Consider the following 20935-nt stretch of genomic DNA (forward strand, 5'->3'; position numbering starts at 1 on the left):
GACGGGGACAGTGCCTCTGGACTGGCAGACTGGGGTGGTGGTCCCTCTTTTTAAAAAGGGGGACCGGAGGGTGTGTTCCAACTATCGGGGGATCACACTCCTCAGCCTCCCTGGTAAAGTCTATTCCAGGGTACTGGAGAGGAGAATCCGGCCGATAGTCGAACCCCGGATTCAAGAGGAACAATGCGGTTTTCGTCCTGGCCGTGGAACACTGGACCAGCTCTATACCCTCCACAGGGTGCTTGAGGGTTCATGGGAGTTTGCCCAAACAGTCCACATGTGCTTCGTGGACTTGGAGAAGGCATTCGACCGTGTCCCTCGCGTCATTCTGTGGGAGGTGCTCCGGGAGTATGGGGTTGGAGGCCCTCTGTTGAGGGCTGTACAGTCCCTGTACAACCGGAGCAGGAGCTTGGTCCGCATTGCCGGCAGTAAGTCGGACCTGTTCCCAGTGCATGTTGGACTCCGGCAGGGCTGCCCTATGTCACCGGTTCTGTTCATCATTTTTATGGACAGGATTTCTAGGCGCAGCCAGGGGCCGGAGGGGGTTCGGTTCGGGGGCCGGCAGATTTCGTCTCTGCTTTTCGCGGATGATGTTGTCTTGTTGGCTTCCTCGAGCCAGGACCTTCAGCATGCGCTGGGGCGGTTCGCAGCCGAGTGTGAAGCAGCTGGGATGAGAGTTAGCACCTCCAAGTCCGAGGCCATGGTTCTCGACCGGAAAAAGGTGGCTTGCTCCCTTCAGGTTGGAGGAGAGTTCCTGCCTCAAGTGGAGGAGTTTAAGTATCTTGGGATCCTGTTCACGAGTGAGGGAAGGATGGAGCGTGAGATTGACAGGCGGATCGGTGCAGCGGCTGCAGTAATGCGGTCGCTGTATCGGTCTGTCGTGGTGAAGAAGGAGCTGAGCCGAAAGGCGAAGCTCTCGATTTACCGGTCAATCTACGTTCCTACCCTCACCTATGGTCATGAACTTTGGGTCATGACCGAAAGAACGAGGTCCCGGATACAAGCGGCTGAAATGAGTTTCCTCCGCAGGGTGGCGGAGCGCTCCCTTAGAGATAGGGTGAGGAGCTCTGTCACCCGGGAGGAGCTCAGAGTAGAGTCGCTGCTCCTCCGCATCGAGAGGAGTCAGCTGAGGTGGCTCGGGCATCTCTATCGGATGCCCCCTGGACGCCTCCCTAGGGAGGTGTTCCAGGCATGTCCCACCGGGAGGAGGCCCCGGGGAAGACCCAGGACACGCTGGGATGACTACGTCACTCGGCTGGCCTGGGAACGCCTCGGGATCCCCCCGGAAGAGTTGGAGGAAGTGTCCGGGGAGAGGGAAGTCTGGGCGTCCCTGCTCAGACTGCTCCCCCCGCAACCCGGCCCCGGATAAGCGGAAGATAATGGATGGATGGATGGATGGGATTGGGGACCAACAAAAAAAAAAGTTCTTATGTACACATGCTTGAACGTTTGACTTTTTTAAAAATTATTTAGTTTTTTCAATCAGAGATGATTTAACTGGGAGAGTTGCATGCCCATCTGAGTAATAGTGTTCCAACTGTGAGTCATATAACATGGTCTTTGGGAAAAATTAATGGGACTTTTACTTCCAGAACCAGGGGCACCCAAAACAGATCCTTTCACTTCACAACTCTATGGAGGACACAATTAAGTGTAGTGTTTGCAAACTTCACCTATACTAGATACTAAATGTCTGTATCTAAACTCTCCTTAATCATTTTTTCATTCATTCGTTCATTTTTCTTTCATTCATTTTTTATCTGTCTTTTCAAAATGGCCTAACTTCATGAAAGTTAAACCACTAAACCACTGGAGCATCCCTTAAAAATCTACTTCACATCTGAATGGTAGCCGGTCGAGAGATACTGCAATAGGGATAATATGGTGTTGCTGTTGGGCACAAGTCCTAGCTGCAGCATTCTGGAAGATCTGAATTGGGTAATTGGAGGAGACATGAGGGGAACGACTGCAGGGAGTTAAAAAAATAATCTAAATATGATGTTATTACAGCATGGATAACCTTCTCCTAGACTAAGAAGGATCGAATCTAAGACACCTGTGTGTAAATCCTGTTTTATAATATATAGTGTGCATCCAGCTTTGATTGTAGAAACCTTTTTGAGAAACCATTTTTTCTTCACCAGAAGAACTAAGACAGAGTCATAGCCGAGATTCCAAAGTCTTGAGTCCAACTCTCCCAAATGCAACTCAACCCCAACACCTGACCACACACCAAAAATAAAGTCTCTATTTTTATTTTTTATTATCAATTAGATCTTTCATCACTTTGTTTATCTTATTTTCTGTAAATTCTATTTCTCAAGATGAAGGTCTAAATGCTGTATTAAGCTTTTTTCACACTGTCAGAAACTGTCAAAAAGTGTACAATTATGGTGTATGGTGTAAAAGTGGTCAAACGTAAATATAGTAAGTCTAAATTTATTTGTCTCCGCCTATAAAATATCCACCATGTGAAAAATACACAGACAACCCTTCAGTAGCTTCAATTGGTAGTAATGGCTCTGATGCAATATCTACATAGGTTTTTGTGATACAAATTTGGTAAATTAACTCAATGAACTCTGGGGAGACTTGTATTCCCCACTTCTCCCACTACAATGAATGTAAATTTGACTCCAGTCTGTATTACTTGCCAAGCTTGTGAGTGAATGTGAGCAGGTGGATTTAAAAATACTGTAGAAATTAGCAAATACACGGGTATGAAGCACAACATTTTTGACTGATATAAAAGGAAAGCATGATATTAAAATTACAATACCGTCTATTTACATGAATGAAACATTTCAGTCACTACTGTCTGCTGTCTTTGATTACAGTGAACTCAACATTTTCACTCACTGTGCTATTTGTTTTAATTACATTCTAGTAAGTCATTTTCCGGTACATACAGTATTTTGGTACATAAATTTTGCTTAATTTGGTCATTGAATGGGTGGAGATTCTGTCCATCAATAGATGCCACAAAATGAAAACCTAGACCTACCAGGGTGATCACCCAGCTGCCCTGTTCAGCAGACTAGGTACAGTCAGCAATATTTCACTATGTACAACTGTGAGCAGAAACTGGAGGGTGCAGCTGACTACACCAGATTTACAGACTAAACTCCCTCGCAGATTGTTTTAGGCTACACGTACAGGAAGCTCGTCCTCTGCCTCAGGGCCCAGGCTGGTGTAGGTGACGGAGGGCTCCAGGACTCCAGGACTGAGCGGGGGCCTGTTGTTGGCTTGCTGGCTGCATGTGTTCCGGAACTGTTTGTAGACTCGTGGGTCCTGGGCCACATAGGTAGATGAGGAGGAGTAAAGCACCAGGCCCAAGACAATAATGAAGAATGACAACAGATAGAGGCCAGAAAACTGCAACAAAGAGACAGACAGACTTAAACCTAAACAGTTTATTTCCACGCTGTTTCTTTACTCTACTTCAATTCCTATCTTGTAAACAAAAATCACTGTGTAGGTATCAATAACAGAGAGACAACATGTCCCATGCTTAGTAGTGATGTCAATGTTCCCTGGGAATCCACTCCAATTTTCTTCAGTGTTTGTGCAGCAATGATCTGCCTTTAGCATGTATTGCAGCTGATGAATGCATGCTTAAGTTAATGCATCAGGAGAGAGGCTACAAGCGCTTCCAAATTTCAATGTCCTTCTTGTCATCTTAGCCCCAACTCTCTGCTTCAAGAAACAGGGTAAATGGAAATGGAGTATATTTAAACAGTTTATACAGACTACTTTTCTAGTCTGACGATCACTTACTCATGCATGTTGTGGTAAAAACAAATTAAACTGAACCTACCAATTGTTTATTCTGACTGACATGGCCTACTGCTGCAACTGTTATTACAATTAGCCACATTCCTACTATTATTAGTATCATATACTTATTATTGCTATTATGTACATGTATTATCATAAAATAGCATATATTAATATATACATATACAGATGGAGCGGCCTCGAAATTCCCCTCCAGGCCAGAGGCCATCCAGCTCCCAGCCGGCTCCCAGCCGGCTGCCAGCCAGCTACCAGTCCCCCCCTCCTCTTGGGGGTGTGCCCAGAATCCACTATAAACACGCCTCTTCATTCAATTGCAGGGTGTCACCAGGAGATGGCTTGTCCCTCACAGGAACACATCTCAAGGGCAAAGATTTTTACTCCACTACATTCATCTGCTTTAGTAGGCTTATTTGTAGTTAGGCAGTCACAGTTACTCAACTATTTTACGTTGATTATTTAGATCAACTTAGAAAAATATTTCTCGCACAAAGTCTTAAAAAAGTCTTAAATGTGTGTTTCCATCAGCCTGTTTTAATGCATATTTTCGATTTGCAAACAGAAAAGCTGCAGGAGCAGAGCGCGTCATCTGGAGATTCCAGGGCTTACCAATGTTTTCGGCAACAGGCGCGCGGCTCTCGGCAAAAATAGACCAGGAAGCGGCCAGTAGACAGTCATGTTAGTATTGGTTGAATATGCGCTAATTTTTGCGATCGAAAGATTTCCTGGTCGGACTGATAATATACATTTTGATGCATGAGGGAGGTGGGAAAGTTGGCTTATCCATAAATGTAATTAAGTGTAATGGAAACATTTAGTGAAGTCTATAAAGTAGCCAGCGACACAATATTAATATCTGTGGCACAAATTGATTTTTAATTACTGGGGGTACACGCTCCCCTCAGCCCTCCACCTATTTTACTGGCCATAGCTAGTCTGTGGGACAGTGGGGGCTGGGAGCCTGTTTGGCTGGCGACCATCCATTGAGTTAGAACAAAGGATACACTGTAATGCAAATAATGACTTTTCAGCCAACAACGCGGCCGGCTCGACACTACACATGCCTGACAGAGTGACAGACAGGAGAACATCATGACGCCCGTGGTGATGATGCGTGATGTGTCAGTGAAACTACAGGTTTACTCAGCTCTGAAATGTGCCGGGAGTTAATCGCTTCAAATGCACAAATGCAGTGAAGTTCACAAACCACCAACAGTTTATAGAATAGAATGGACTGTCTATCAGTGGCCATTAGAGCAGCTCTCTAATAATTAAAATAGATGTCACACTGTGCGGAAGAGCTTAATAAGTTAACAAGAGATTTGGCCACGACAGCTGAAACAATGAAACAATTGGATTTATACTTTATCCAAAATCGGGGTACAATATTGCATGCCACGGATTAGATAGATACAGAAATCATCATCTGAGAAATACTCATGATACTGATTTCACTGTTTATTGGCCGTTTTCATGTGTGTGTGTTAACTGATTGGCCAATAAAAACAAGTAGATTGGCCCATCTACATCGGCCCATTGGCCCTTTATGCCCCACAACATTGTTTTTTTTCATGGGTCTGATTGGCCCATTAGGATTATTCATGATTGAATGTAGGTGTCTGTGCGGGGGATGAGGCTCACTGGCTGCGGAGGGAGAGTTGATCTTGTAGTAAGAACCTGTCTGCCTGGTCTAACATGATGAAGTCATATTGAACATTTCCGTTTCCCAAAAAAACATTTATTTGAGGTGCAGCGGCACAATATTAATATCAAACACGCGTGCACAACGCCTGACGTAAAAAATGCATTCTTGGTGCGCTTCTGAGCACTATGTTTACCCGCGACTATAACTTTTTTAAATAGTTACTGTTTATATTCATCGCGTGAACAGTCTGAAAAAAGAGACAGAGACACAGAGAGGAGGACACAGACAGTCACACAGACAGAGCGATGAAAAAGATCAGTGATAATTAACTACAGTATATTAAGTCTATGATGTTGAACATCGCAGTGCGCAGTGCGAGCCGTCTGCTGCGCTCCGCAGCCGCCTGTGAAGGCGAACGAAATCTGGAACCTTTCAGCTCAATGACATGACTTTGAAAGCACCAAGTGACTTGTTTTAACGAATTTCGTTAGATTAAAATATGTAGAACTGTAAAATATCACTTCCATGAGGCTGTTCAGTCAGACATTAACAGATCACAGGCTGAAATTGGCATTTCATCCTCCCGTCCCTCCCTCTTCAGCGCACTGTAAATGATTTCTGTCCAGTAATATACAGTACACACACATACAGGACTCTGCGTATTGCTGGTCACCGCATCAAATAGCGAACCGCAAATCTAAAATGCGCTACAAACAGGAAACCCACCAACTGAAAAGCAGAGTGGCTCCGCGAATCAGGCAGAGTATTAAACATTTAACTGTTTAGCAGTTCAAAATGCTAGAAAAATGCAACGCACAACTTCTGTTATTCATGATTAATTTTCTGGGCACAAATCACTCGGCATGCGGAGATGCGCTGGGAGCCTCTCCAAAGGTGGAGAGAGATGTGGAGGAAAAGGCAGGATGGGCAGATGAGCAGATCCAAGAAGTTTGTGAACGAGCACTACAATAATGTGGATGATTAAGCATAATTATATTTAAAAAAACTGCACAGGGTGCTCTACTAGACAAGCAGTTTTTCTTACAGCAGTGGAGGCTATGTGCAGATCTAATGAACGACTCAGCAAAGCTGACACGGTAATAATGACTGCTCCTCCTGGTGGACTGATCGAGCGAGTGCAGGTAGTTTCCGCAAATGGAGCTTAGGGGCGTTACGAGTTGGCCCCGCGCTGATGACGTCATCGCGGGGGATCTCATTACAGTCACAAACCCGCCTACTGCAGAGCAGGGACCAGTCACGGACCCGCCAGGGCCCCAGCATGAAATTAGGGGAATTTTGAGGCCGCTCCATCTGTACTATCATACACATACCATATACTTATACTATCATATAATATTTTATTATTAGTCTTTACTATTATTATGGATGTAATTATTATTGTTATTGCTGTGTATATTGCTCTCTCTATTTCTCTCTCTCTAAACCCAACCAGTCAAGGCAGATGGCTGCCCCCGCACTCAAGGTTTCTTTCTGTGAAAAGGAAGCTTTTCCTCACCGTCGTTGCTAAGTGCTTGCTCATCTCAGGGCAAAATTGTTAAGTATCTGTACATGAAATAGTCTAGACCTGCTCTACTTGGAAAAATGTACTGAGACAACTTTGGTTCTGATTTGGTGCCATATAAACAAATCTGAACTGAACTGAAATGATATTTTTCAGCATAACATTACTGTGATTGTCAGTTTTTGTGTCCTGTTCAGAGACTCTATAGTTAACAGGGGACAGTTGCCTGTTACTTCAGTTTACTGCAGTCAAAGCTGAACAGTGTAGAACAGATTTGTCATTGCACTCCTATGACATTATCAGATTCATTATGGACAGTTAAAAAAAGATCAAAATTGATGACAAGGCAGAACCCCAAAACACACTCTTCTTCCTTGTCAAGACATCTTTTGACCTATTCATCGCAAAATTAATGCTTCCTGGAAGTTTGGTCTTACCTTGTAGTGAAAGAGGAAGAGGCCACAGAAGAGGCTGTACAGGTCAGCAGTGAGCAGAGAGAGACTGACTGAGGTGGCACTCGTTCTTTTCATCACCACTGGCATGAAGCTGTAGAGGCTGAACATGAAGGCACTGAAACCAACATAGAAAAGACCTACAAACAAACAGAGATCAAATGCTTTACATTACATTTAAATTGCTATTTCGGACAACATTTGGATTACCTGTAGATTACATTTTGTGATAATATTACTGGTGTGTATGAATCCAAGTTCTGTGTGTGTGTGTGTGTGTGTGTGTGTGTGTGTGTGTGTGTGTGTGTGTGTGTGTGTGTGTGTGTGCACACTCACCTATCTGCCAGTCCCAGGGTACCTTCAGCAGTTCCTTGTGTTCCATGATGGCCCTGCAACAGAACACATGTACAGAGAGAAAGGGCTCATATTCCACATTCTATGCACACATACAGTACAGATTTTGTGGTATCTACTACGGAGGTTGTCCCACTAAACTACACAAATCTGTTTGCAGATAATCTCTGTGTGCATTGACAAATGAGAAACAAATGAGAGTCCAAAATGAGGTCCTTGAACTGCTTGTACAGATTTCTGGGACTATTCTGGAAATCATCCTCTTCCAGATCCAGATCTCAACTCCAATAACTACTCTGAGTATAGTATAGTATAGTATAGTATAGTATAGTATAGTATAGTATAGTATAGTATAGTATAGTATAAGCAGCAAAAAATGAAATACTCAAGTACAACAAAGTCGACATTGTACAGTACTTTGGTACTATTAGTTAGTTACTTTCCACCATTTTGCAGCTCTCCCCATGATGCAAACTCACAGCTGGATGCCACTGAAGAAGGATCCGAAGAGTCCCATCATACCAAGAAACTCTACCCGGCTCAAGTTCTTCACAATGAACTCCTCACAGACATTGGAGATCCCATACAGTGTTGCTCCTCCCAGAACCAAAAGATCACCAAATAGCTTCTGCTCTCCTAGACCGGTGAGGGAGAACAATGACATAAGGATAGACGCATGAGCAAGACTTTGCTTTTAGCAAAAAAGTAAGAGACTTACTGCAATCCCAATAAATTGGCAACATCCAAATACACCTGCACCCTGAGCTTGAACATGTGCCTGTACATATGTATGCAATATCAAGGTCAGGAGTGCTTTATTTGTTTTTCAGTTGCCTTTGGAAGCACTTAGAAATTCAGAGTAAAACCTAAAACTATCTGTATCTCTGGGCCTAGATGAGCTGACTAGAATCAAATATACATGTATCATGTGTTAGGATCTGGACGATTTAGTTTGTTAGTTCCTGTTTTATTTTGGTAGCCATCCCTTGTGTGTCTAAGTGTACTTTACTTCCTGTATTTGTCCCACCCTTGTGATTGTGTTCACCTGTGTCTGATTTAGTTCTCCTTCCCTGTCTATTTAAGTCAGTGGGTGCTTTTCATTAGGTTGAATTGGCCCTCCTCGTCTCCTCTCTCCTTCCTCGACCCGGAAGTCGTTTCCCCTCTGCCATGATGAAGGATCTTCCAATTGCTTAAATGCACCTGAAGGAGACGAGGAGCAAGGAGAGAGGTGGCTTCTAAAGGAGATCAGAGTGAGGATACACCGGTGTAGCCTACGCCGAAGTCTTTTATTATTTAAGGGGTGTGTCGCATGTGGCACACGTTTGAATCATGGCGGGAGCAGGTCTTCACAAATGTAAGTAGTCCATGATCTTGATTCTTATTTCAACTGTGTCCTTTGTATCTTTCACCAAGAAATTAATGAAAATTCTTGGTATATTACAGCATATTAAAGCAAGGCTTGATATATCTGTCACTTTAGGATATAAAGGTGACTTTAACTACGAATAGTTGTGGCATCACACAGGGCAGCTTTTTTTCTTTCTTTTATTTTTCTTTTATTATTATTTTTTGAGTGATCGTCAAACAACACAAACCCATACATATATTAGATGATTTAAAAGAAAGTTTAAATGATTCGCATATTTAAAACAAATTACAAAATTAAAGACTACTGTGTGTTTTTAGAAATTGTTCTTAAATAAAGGCTTCTATGTGCATTCAGCTGCAGTCCCTTTGACAGCTAATACGGCGAGAATCTTTCATTTTCAGAGTTTCGTCTCTTCCTCACATCCCTCTTTCATGTCCTCACTGGGCGGAGCTAAGACGCAGGGAGAGGAAGCGAGTGGAGGAGACGAGGAGACCAATTTACCGAATGAAAAGCACCCAGTGTGTTCCTTCTGTCTTTGTGAGGTGGCTGCAAATTTTATTGAGATTTTACAGAGCACTCCTGCAGAAGTCTTACCTGCACCATGCGATTTTATTGTTGACAATTTTAACAGGAAATTGCGATTAACCTTAGACTCTGTGGCTCCACTTTTAACAAAAGCACTAAAAACAAAACGTTTACCCCTGTGAAGTATAGATGAAATTAAAAAATCAAAAAGACTATGCAGGATTGCGGAGAGAAGGTGGAGAAAAACTAAACTCACAGTTCACTATGAAATATTCCGTGAACAACTCAAATCATACAATAAAACAGTCAAACAGGCAAGAATATCCCATTTCTTAAACCTCATCTCAGATAATAAAAACAACCCAAAATTACTTTTCTCCACCTTCGATCTTTTAACTAACACCATTTTTAAAAAATCCCCAGAAACACAAATGGATGCCCTCTGCGAGGACTTTGCAGACCACTTCAGAAGTAAAATCGACGACATCAGATCCAGGCTTGTATCACATCAGAATGTAACTTTTAACACACCTGGACAGTCGATTTTACCAGAGGAAAAACTGGAGAGTTTTGCCCTGGTTGATGCGAGGACACTTGGTCAAGTCTTCTCCCAGGTAAATCCAACAACCTGCCTTTTAGATCCAATTCCCACATCACTTTAAAAGACATTTTATGGATTATTTGAGGAACAGATTTTAAATATAGTGAATTGCTCTCTTCAGACGGGTGTCTTCCTTGCTGCCTTCAAAACGGCAGTGGTGAAGCCCCTTCTGAAGAAGAGCTATTTAGAGCTATTTCTTAATAACTACAGACCTGTATCCAACTTACCCTTTTTAAGTAAGATTTTAGAAAAGCTGGTTTTTAACCAACTAAATCATTTTTTAAACACTAACAACATTTTAGAGAAATATCAGTCTGGTTTTAGAACGAACCACAGTACCGAGACAGCCCTCCTAAAGATTTTAAATGATATCAGGTGTAATGCAGACTCACAAAAACTCACAGTCTTGGTGCTACTGGATCTAAGCGCCGCCTTTGATACAGTAGATCACCACATTTCATTAAACAGATTCATAAACCTGGTGGGTCTCTCTGGTGCTCTTTTTAATTGGTTTTGCTCTTATCTCACAGACCGTTGTTTCGATGTAAGTTTGGATACATGTTCCTCCGGAACCCGTGAAATTAAGTGTGGGGTGCCCCAAGGGTCAATTTTAGGTCCAGTACTTTTTAATCTTTACATGCTTCCCCTTGAGGATGTCATCAGGAGACACGGCATCAGCTTCCACAGCTACGCTGATGATACACAGCTTTACATTGCCGTGTCTCCTGATGACATGGGCCTATTGACACCCTTTTAAACTGTATTTTAGACATTAAGTCATGGATGGCAGAAAACTTCCTACAGCTCAACCAGGACAAAACAGAGGTTTTAGTTATTGGTCCTGAAGGCAAGAGAGAGACACTTTTACCAAAACTACAAGGTTTTACACCCTCACAATCTGTTAAGAATCTGGGCATCATTTTTGACTCTGAGCTTAGTTTTATTCCTCATATCAAAAATGTAACAAAGATAGGTTTTTACCATCTTAAAAATATAGCCAGAGTCCGCCCGTTTCTCTCTCAGGCTAACACGGCGGTACTGATGCATGCTTTTATATCCTGCCATCTAGATTATTGTAATGCCCTGCTCTCTAGTCTTCCCAAAAAGACTATCTATAACTTACAATTACTCCAGAACTCAGCCGCACGTGTGCTGACGAGGACCAGAGGGCGGGAGCACATTACCAGTTTTAGAATCGCTGCATTGGCTCCCCATATGTTTCAGGAACGACTTTAAGGTGCTTTTATGAGTTTTTAAGTGTCTTAACGGTCTTAGGCCATCTTACTTATCTGACCTATTCTTATCATATCACCCCTTGCGGATCCTGAGGTCCTCTGGCACCGGCCTCCAAGGGTTCGGACCAAAACCCACGGGGAGGCGGCATTCAGCCACTATGGTCCAAAGCTTTGGAACAGCCTACCAGAGGGCATCAGGACCGCAGAGACCGTTGGTGTTTTTAAAAGGAGGCTCAAGACTCACCTTTTTAGTTTGGCTTTCATTTGATTTCTTATGCTCTTTTAATTCAGACATGTTTGACCTTAGTACATTGTCTTTTAGCTTTTAGGTTCTTTTATTTTAGACATGTTTTACCTTAGCACATTGTCTTTTAGCTTTTAGGTTCTTTTATTTGATTAAATTTTAGGTTCTAGGTCTTTAATTCTATTTTCTTTTAGGTTTTAGGTCTTTTCATTCTATTGTCCTTTAGGTTTTAGCTCCAGTGTTTCCTCACGGGGGCCTCCATGCTGGGAGGGATGTCTGGTCTGCCCGCCAGGGCGTTTTCCGGGGGACCCCTCAGGTCCAGAGGCCTGGGGGGCTCTTCCCGGTGTGTGGAGTCCACCCCGGTCTGCCCAGGTCGGGGGACTGGGGGCTCTGCACTATGTATGAGTCCACCCTGGTTTATCTGGGTCGGGGGTCTCTGTGGCCATGGGCTGTGGTCCTTCGCAGTGTGGATGAGCTCCCCATAGGTTGTTTTCTTTTTTTTTCCCCCTCATGATGCCTCAGTGCCCTGCCATGTTATTATACCGACAGTTTCGTTGGGGTAAGTGTCTGTGGGTATGTATGTGTGTGTGTGTGTGTGTGTGTGTGGTTGTGTGTGCACGATGTAGGTCTGCGGGTGTGTTTGGAGGAGTGGGTGAGTGGGGGGCGGGCGGAGTTGCTATCATATTGCTATTTTATGTTTTATCTCTTTATGTTTTTATCTCTTGTCAAGCACCTTGTGTTGCATTTTTATGTATGAAAGGTGCTATACAAATAAAGTTTGATTTGATTTGTGGCACCATCCCTTATGTGTGGCTTTCCTTGTTCCCTGTGATTCTAGTTGTATTCTAGTCTAGTCCTTGGTTTCCCTCTTTGTTAAAAGATTGTTGTTTTCCTGGTATTGCTTTTTTGTTTTTGGATTTTGTACTTAGTTGGATTTTGTTTGCTATACTTATTAAATAAATCATTTGGACAGTTTCCTCTCATCGTGTTGTAAAGTCTGCAACATTGGGTTCACTCCTTGCCTTTTGCTCAGCCACAAACTGTAACATCATGCTGTGTACTGCAAGTGTTTATGTGAGGGGGAATGGCTTCTCACCAAGGCCTTGCTGCCGACCAAGTAGAACGTCGGCTCCCACCATGCAGCCAATACCCAGCAGACATAGTCCTGTCCCGACAAAGTGGACAGCCTTGTACCTCACCAAGAGAAAGAACCAGGACAGCAACAGAGCCACTGGGATGACAAAACAATCCAACAGCTGAGAGGATGGATAGAGACAGAGAAAAACACATTCATGAGTACTTTTATCTTGAGTTCAATTATTTCCATGTCTGGACTTGTTTTATTTTGGTTGTTGGTTTTATAACTTTGTGCAGAGCATCAAACTGGTGACCAGTGACACTGATGATCAATAAACAGCAGCAGCAGTGGGCTGGAAAGTCGACAGTGGATAAGAACCATGGACTATCTACTGCCACACCATTGCTCCCTACAATGTGGAGAGAGTTGTTCTGGCTGGGTCTGTCTTGTTTGAGAGGATGTTGTTGTCCCTGTGAACCTCTGTACTCCGCTGGGGGGACTGTATAGCTTCAAAGAGACTTCAAGCAAACCTAGAACTTGATCATTGAACTTTGTCTGTTAAGTTTGTTAGTTTCTGAGTAGTTTCAGGTGTTGTATTTTCTGCAAAGCTGTGGATTGTGTTGACTGCTGTTGGGTATGTTAAGAAAAGACTGCTGATGGCTTGACAAGGGTGAAGCAAGCTTGCTGTTTGGAGCTCGGTCCATAGGCTCTGTAAAATTACTTAAACTGAGTAAGCAAGCCAGTGTTAGCATACCAACCATTATTTGTGATAACGTAAAAGGTGCAGTAATATACATTGTGGTACAAAGTTGAACTGTGTGTGTCTGAAGATACAACCAGCCTCTTCTACATAGTGTTCTCACAAATGGCCAGTAACTGGATCTTAAGTTGAATGAACTTAGGAGCATGATGGCTTTTCACATGGCACACTTAGAACTGCAATGTTACGGTTTTCACAGAGACTTGGTTCGACCTTTCAATACTGGACTCTGGCTTCATTCCAGAGGGTCTCTCCATTCACCACCAGGAGCAGAAAATAAAATTGGGGAAGAGTAAGGGGGGAGGTGCCTGTTTTGTGGTTAACAACCAGTGCTACTCAGAGTGCTAATTTCTATAAATTAGATATATTTATGATACAGGATAGCTGGTTAAATCAAAAATGTTTTTTCATACCAAAACACTTTATCTTATGTAGATAGTAACAGTAGTATTTTTATAATATCATTCCTCTGCAACAAAATATTTCAGGGAAGACATGACTACAGATATAGATTTTGCTATAGATGTTTGGTATAACCTGGGAGTGGAGCAGGTCATGTGACTGAGGCAATTCACATGCACTGACTGCACCACCATCAGCTGCTACGGTTACATAACTTGAGGTAAAGTTTATTCCATCAAAACTACGGTGTGTTATGAAAATTATTAAATTGCCTAAAGTCCACAGCTTGTAAGTATATCTTTAGCGAAACAGCAGTTACATTCAACTGAAATTCTAATTACAATTATAATATCAAGAATGGGTATGTGTGTTAGTTGGTGGTGTAGGTGCATGGCAATGCTCCCATGCTCTGTGTCTGTCCTGTCTGTCCTGGGGGGTATTCCAGAAAGTGGGTTATGTGAACGCTCAGAGTATGTTAACCCTGAGATGAGGGAAACTCTGAGTTATCCGTTCCAGAAAGAGAGGTAACTGAAACTCTGAGTCAGTCACCATGGCAACAGACTCTGTGAACATAACCCGCTCTCTGGCAGGTTGACTACAACCCTGAGTGTCGACATCTCCTCCCACATTAAGAAAGCAGTTAGACATGGATTGCCCATTCATTCCCAATCCGATCAATATCGAAGCCCAACTGATTCGAAATGCTTTATGTCACGAGAGAATCTTTTGACCCAGATTAGATGTCCTGTCATTTCCAGATGAATATCTGTTCGAATGCTACAGCTTTTCATCAAACGGTATAATTTATCTCGATAACATATGTAGCAGAACTGGCCTCTAACTGACCTTCTCTTACCCTCTCTGCATTCCTTCAGGAGAAATGGAGTTGTAAAGCATCCCAACTTTCAAGAGCTATTGACCATTTGAACTGTTTACAGGGAAGGTGTTAATTTCAGAGACAAGATGTCTGGACAAGAGACATCTCCTCCATGTTTTCTTTTCAGGGAAGCCAGGGACACAGACACCTCAACATCAAAGGTGGCCTTCTCCTCACCTTCTCCTCACTATGTTTCTCATGGCAACGCTAATTCGCTCCTGATAGCCCCATGGGAGATCAAGACAATAAAACCGTCTGGAGAGACAAATGCCAGGCTCCAGAGGAACCTCCAAAAATCAGATAATGCTGATGGGTTGTAAATTAGACATTCTTGAAGCAACTGTGGTATATGCTTGTGTGCTTTTCTCAATACTCCAGGATAACCAAACTTCTATGTTAAACTTAACTTTTGATGTTTTCACCCTACAGGACTCATTGTACGCATAATATTGGTGTTTTCCCAGAATCTCTCACCTGAAGTATGACCAAGTTGTGATATTAACGGTTTTATAAAAGTTTGTCTGAATTATCATTACAAAACCATACTGTCATCCAGAGGTCCCTAACCGTCAGATTGAATATAATTGACTTGACACATTTATCGATAAGTAACCGTAATCGTGATAATCATTTTTGGCAAATATAGTCTGCCTCTCTTTATTCCTATCTTTATTTTTGTATTAGTTATTCATTGAATCATTATACATGTTGGGATGAAACTGTGCCATGATTATCATTTAATGTTGTCAACCAACCATAGAAAGTGTCTAATGCATGCTGTGAACAATGGTGAAATGTCATTGAAAATTTGTCATTGAAATTATATGTGATTGACCATGGTGAGAAGCAGATGAGCCCCTCGTATGAATCATTGATTAGTTCAGCTCCATGAGGCGAGATTACATCGCGCGCCACAAACCGTCTCACGCGATTCGATGGCCTGCACTTTCGACACGCCCCAGAGCGACCTTTAAAAACTGCGTGTAGTGCGCGTTAGTTAGTTAGTAGTTCTTTTGTTTTCTTTTTTTTCACGTCTAGTTACTCTCAGCTGGGTTCTTTTCCTTACTTCTTTGTCTTAAGTTTTGCACAGTCATTTTGCTCTTTAAGTTTTTCATCTTCAAGCTACTTAAAGCCATTCTGAGTAGCGTAAATTATCTTCAGAAGACGTATTCTTATAATTTGCCGTAAGCTTTAAAGTTAACTTTCTATTTAGCCAAACGTTTTGTTTTTAACATGAGTAAATTTAGGCAAGTAATACTAATTTTGTAGCCTTCTTCGACGGGCCATCGAAGAGACTCTTAATTTGTACTATCAGTCTAAAATAATCCATCACGGACTCAACCGAACCAAACCCTGCAGCCAGCCGTTGATGCTTGGTCCGGTTCACAACCACCCGGAGCAGTCCCTCATCTGTAACCGACACCGCAGAACCAGTTCCAGAGACGCCCCGTTCAGCATCAGCTCGTCACCTTGGTGTGCCTGGGCCTTCCACTAGACCACCAAGCAGATCGAGTCATGGACGAACATCTGGAACGTCTTCGAGTCAGTTCGGAGCAGAGCACAACGGGACGCCAGCAACCAAGTAGGCACACTAAGCGGGTTTGAATAAGAGTTGGTCCGTGAGGTTAAGAGTAGGTCAATTCGTCCAAATTCTCTCCATTAATCGTTCATTCCCTTAACTCTGCGTTCGCGTCCCCATTATTCCCTTTCAACTGCCTCTCACTATCGCCAATTTATTTACCATTGTGTTGCCTTAAGTTTCATGTGTGTTCTGTCATATCACCTCCCATCTTCTGTCTTATTATTCATGATACATTACCCATTATCCACAATTCTGCTTAATAAATGATATTTTGATTTAAGTCCTGGTTAGACGGTGTCCTTTTGAACTGAATATCTACGATCCCTGTATCCAGAATTTACACTTCAGGTTATCAGACTGATTTACTTTTAGTCCATTCATTAGTATTTTATCAGCGTTATAGCAGTTAATTTCTGCAGTCCTTCTTAGCTGAGGAAGGTGGTGCCCCGACATTTTATCAACGAATGCAACATCAAATTAAGGTAGTACACACTACACATAAGTTACGTTTTTTTGCAAATGGTAGTTTTTTGTACAACATTGGGGATGCAGAGCACTTCGGAAAGGCAACAGTGTGTAGAGCTGTGAGGAAAGTAACCCTTGCACTGAAACGCCTGTCACTAATGATGGCAGTGTTCCTCAAACCTCTTAGAAACATCAAAGAGGAATTCCACAGGATTGCAGGTGACTGATGTAGAAATCATATATTCTATTATTTTAAATTATGATATACATTCTGCTGCGACCTCAGAGTGGGTTCAGTAGCTTAATTAGCTGTCATTTTTGGCTTCCAAATGTGAGGGGATGCATAGATGGGACACAAATTCCTGCGCCTGCAGAAAATGAAGGGGACTATGTGAATAGAAAATCCTTTCACAGTATCAATGTCCAGGTTTATGAGCTACCATCTTAAAAATGATGTATGTATATGAAAATGTATACATTACAATACACTTTAACTCATGTCATTCTCTGCACTGTGAAGATCATATGTGATGCAGCCTACATCATGACAAATGTAGAAGCCAAGTGGCCTGGCTCTGTACATGACTCCTGGATCTACTAGGAGTGTAGTCTGAGCAACAGATTTGCATGTGCAAGGAAGCTAAAACTTTGTACAAATGTTCTTTGTCTCACTTTTTAATGCACTCAAATGTGTCCTCTATAATTACAGGAGTGTTTGATGGCTACCTACTAGGGGATCGAGGCTATCCATGCCAGCCCACACTGTTGACCCCTTACCCTGACCCTGAGCCGGGGCCCCAACAACATTTTAATGTGGCCCACTGCAGGACTGGAGCCCGGGTTGAGATGGCCATAGGCATACTCAAATCCTGGTTCCAGTGCCTGCGTAAGCTCAGGGTCACCCCAGAGAGGGTGACCATCTCCATAATATTGCAACTATTAGAGGAGAGCAACACCCTGCCGTACAAATTAATGACCCTGAGGATGACATCCCATCCACTGCAGACGTCCAGGATGGAAGGGCTGTAAGGGACCTAATCAGCAAAAATTACTTTTGATTAAAACAGTCAAATAAAGACAAATTCACACGTGATTTGGTCTTCTTTATTCCCTAAAAGTACAAAAGCAGCAGTAGGGATTTGTAATATAGTTCCATCCATTAACATATTTCACCTGTGAAGTGCACCCACCTCAACTGCCATTCCAGCAATAGAATTTCAAGGTCTGTTTTTATAATCTGGCAATCCAGATAGACCATTTCCTTTTAATTTTTCTCTATACTCTTCATAAGGTGAACTCTATACAACTTCACTGGTAACTGGGAAACATGTGGACGAATCCTACAGTTCTACATACAGATTTAACATGGTATTGACCGAAAATTTCACTATGTCACGCTATGTACTACTGCAGAAGTTGTTGGACTGTCCTCCTGGTGATGCCCAGCCATGTTCTGTTGACGGACAAGAATGTGCTAGCTGTTTGTCCATTATCTATGCTCATCACTTCAGTGTACATGTCAAACTCCAAATTACACTCAAGAATGTAAAGGAATGTGAATGGGTAGAGCACTGCCAGTAGCTATACATAATATTAAGACACACTTCAGTAAGCCTCTCTGGATCTCTCCCTGTGGCAGCAGACAGTGTTTCATCATCATCATCATCATCATCATCATCATCATCATTCTCCTGTGATGCAGGAAAAGATACCGTTTCAGAATACTTTGAACTACCATCTGAGGCAAGATCTGAGTATGGAATACTTACAGCTACAGGGTGTTCAATTGTTTCAGTAGTAGGAGGCTGAACGAGGCAGATGACACCATCCACAACTGTTGGGGTGTGGAGATTTTATATAGTTTATAGTATTGTATTGTATTGTATATATAGTATACAAGTGTATACTTGCATCTGATGTACGCACTTGTGTCCTGGGGGGTGACAGGCTCAGATGAGCTTCGCCCGGGGATGCCTTCAGCCACCGGTCGGTCGTGGTTTTGGCTGAGGGCCAGCTCCTCAGCCTCTGTCAGAGGTGGTGGAGGTGGCCCTCCACCCATTTTTCAGGCCTCTGCCTTCTCCCTGTTGGCAGTGCAGAACTCAAATGTTAATCCTTTTTAAATTAGTATTTTATTGAGTTTGTGGACACATCGTCACATTTTAAATGACTTCAATATGTATAAAATAAAAATGTGTAAACGTATCAAGTGTTAATCTACTAAGTGGGATATTAAGTGAGATGACACGTTAAAACAACATTTTGTGAGGGGTTTAAATTACTACTTGAAGTAGCAACTGAATTAATATTTACTTTGTTTAATAGCCTAAGTCAATTAAAAAAAAATAAAATTAAAATGAAAGTGAGGTACAATCATAGCCTAGCAAAATATGCCTTACCTTTTTGAATGATGTTTTTATATTTCATTTTTAGCTGCTTCCAAGTTCGTTTCTCCCCTGTTGGATTGCACCTAAATGAAAAACAGATTTTATTCCTATTTATATTCATAACTGTATGCTACGATCTTAAGTACGGTTAAATGTTAAGTTAATGGAATAGTACATTCAAACTTACGTGTTGACTTGGGAAGCAATTTTCTCCCATGCTGTGTCTCTCTCCTTCGCTGCTGGAGCGGTGATCCATTTACACCGAAATATGTGCTCATACTCCCCATAGGCTTGCAATAAGACCTCCAACTCCATTGGGGTATAATAACTTGATCCTTTGTCTTTTAGTTGTCTTGCTGACTCACGATATCAGGGCTGCCATTAAGGATGCTTTTTATGGTGGTTGTGCACGCGCTCAACTCAAGGTGAACATACTCAGAGTTGACTGAACTCAGATCAGCTGTTCTGGAACCGGATACTCAGAATTTCCCATCTCAGAGTAAGTCAACTCAGAGTTCAGGGATAAACTCAAAGTTTGTTGAACCTCCTACCTGGCATACCCCCCTGCAGGGATGCTGCCAGATCAGTTCTATGGCCCTGGCTGTTTCCAAACGGGTAATTGCTGACATACAGTCTTAATATAATGTAAAATATTGAATTTTCCAATGAGGATTTATTAAATTACCTTCTGAGAAATTAAATCCATTTAATATGTGTTCATAGGTACTATGCAATGTGAACCAGATAAATACAGTTAATACTCCATTAGGTTCGGAGACTCTCAAGAGACAGAGACAGTGCAGATTTGACTTGTTAACTGATGGTTTGATTACAGTATAAACATCTGCAGCCAGTCTTGCACCTCTTTGAGGTTTGAGCTAAATATTATAGAATTGTACCCAGGCTGAGTTGTACTAACCATGACAAGGATGTTGATGTTCTGTTTTTGTGGGTAAACAAAGTTTTAAACACATACACACTAACCTGTACACTGGAGAGTGTAGTGTACTGGTAAGCTTTAAGAACCAGATAGTTGGCCTCTATGTCTATCAAACCCAGAATCATATAGTTCCACCAACGCTGCTTCAGAATAGCAAGCAAGTTCTCTTCCCCTGATAAGACACAGAGATGGAGAGACAGGTCAAAAAATGCAAATACAAAGCATCAGTTTCTTAAACATACAATATATCATCAGAGTGTCCAGAGTGGACACACTATTTCCATAGTCCTCCTTGGAACATTCTGAAAATCCTTCAGTGTTTCCAAGTTTTGAGTGAAGAATCTTGCAAGCACAATCTTTTCTTCAGCTCTTATATATATTTTTTTCATATTATTCTTTTGTTATTTGTACATAGAAATTACTTACTTTAGTGGAGGAATATACTGGCATGCTGTCTTGCTGTGGGTGTGTTATGAATATTTTGTTTAAAGAGTGAAAATTTGATTTGATCATTGAAAAGCCCTAAATGTTCTCTGTAAATAGCAAAAGGAATTAATTCAGTAGTATGCAGGGGGTGGGAGATATTCAGTTTTACAAATGTCTTCCACAGAGGACAAATTTGAACTACTGGTAATGAGGAGGATTTGGTGATTCTGGCCATGCAAATTATTTGTTTCTCGATTGAAATCACAATCTGTGTGGTTG

General features: G+C 42.1%; 1 protein-coding gene across 2 annotated transcripts in view; it reads right to left on the reverse strand.

Moving 5' to 3' along the window:
• Positions 1-1758: 1758 nt before the first annotated feature.
• The window catches only part of slc35f1 (solute carrier family 35 member F1), a 30530-nt gene continuing 11353 nt past the window's right edge, over positions 1759-20935 (reverse strand). The window contains exons 3-11 of one of the 2 annotated variants that reach the window (XM_070988142.1): positions 19478-20402; positions 19303-19373; positions 18833-18987; positions 18676-18740; positions 12839-12998; positions 8248-8404; positions 7751-7803; positions 7400-7554; positions 1759-3375 (exon numbers count right to left, since the gene is read on the reverse strand). In XM_070988142.1, the coding sequence (XP_070844243.1) occupies positions 3142-3375; positions 7400-7554; positions 7751-7803; positions 8248-8404; positions 12839-12998; positions 18676-18740; positions 18833-18965 (957 nt within the window). In that variant the 5' untranslated portion in view covers positions 18966-18987; positions 19303-19373; positions 19478-20402 and the 3' untranslated portion in view covers positions 1759-3141. The remainder of the gene's footprint in view (positions 3376-7399; positions 7555-7750; positions 7804-8247; positions 8405-12838; positions 12999-18675; positions 18741-18832; positions 18988-19302; positions 19374-19477; positions 20403-20935) is intronic. The other variant, XM_070988141.1, reaches the window with a different exon arrangement.

The sequence above is a fragment of the Chaetodon trifascialis genome, chromosome 19 (genome assembly GCF_039877785.1).
Source record: "Chaetodon trifascialis isolate fChaTrf1 chromosome 19, fChaTrf1.hap1, whole genome shotgun sequence".
NCBI classification, from domain to species: Eukaryota; Metazoa; Chordata; class Actinopteri; order Chaetodontiformes; family Chaetodontidae; genus Chaetodon; species Chaetodon trifascialis.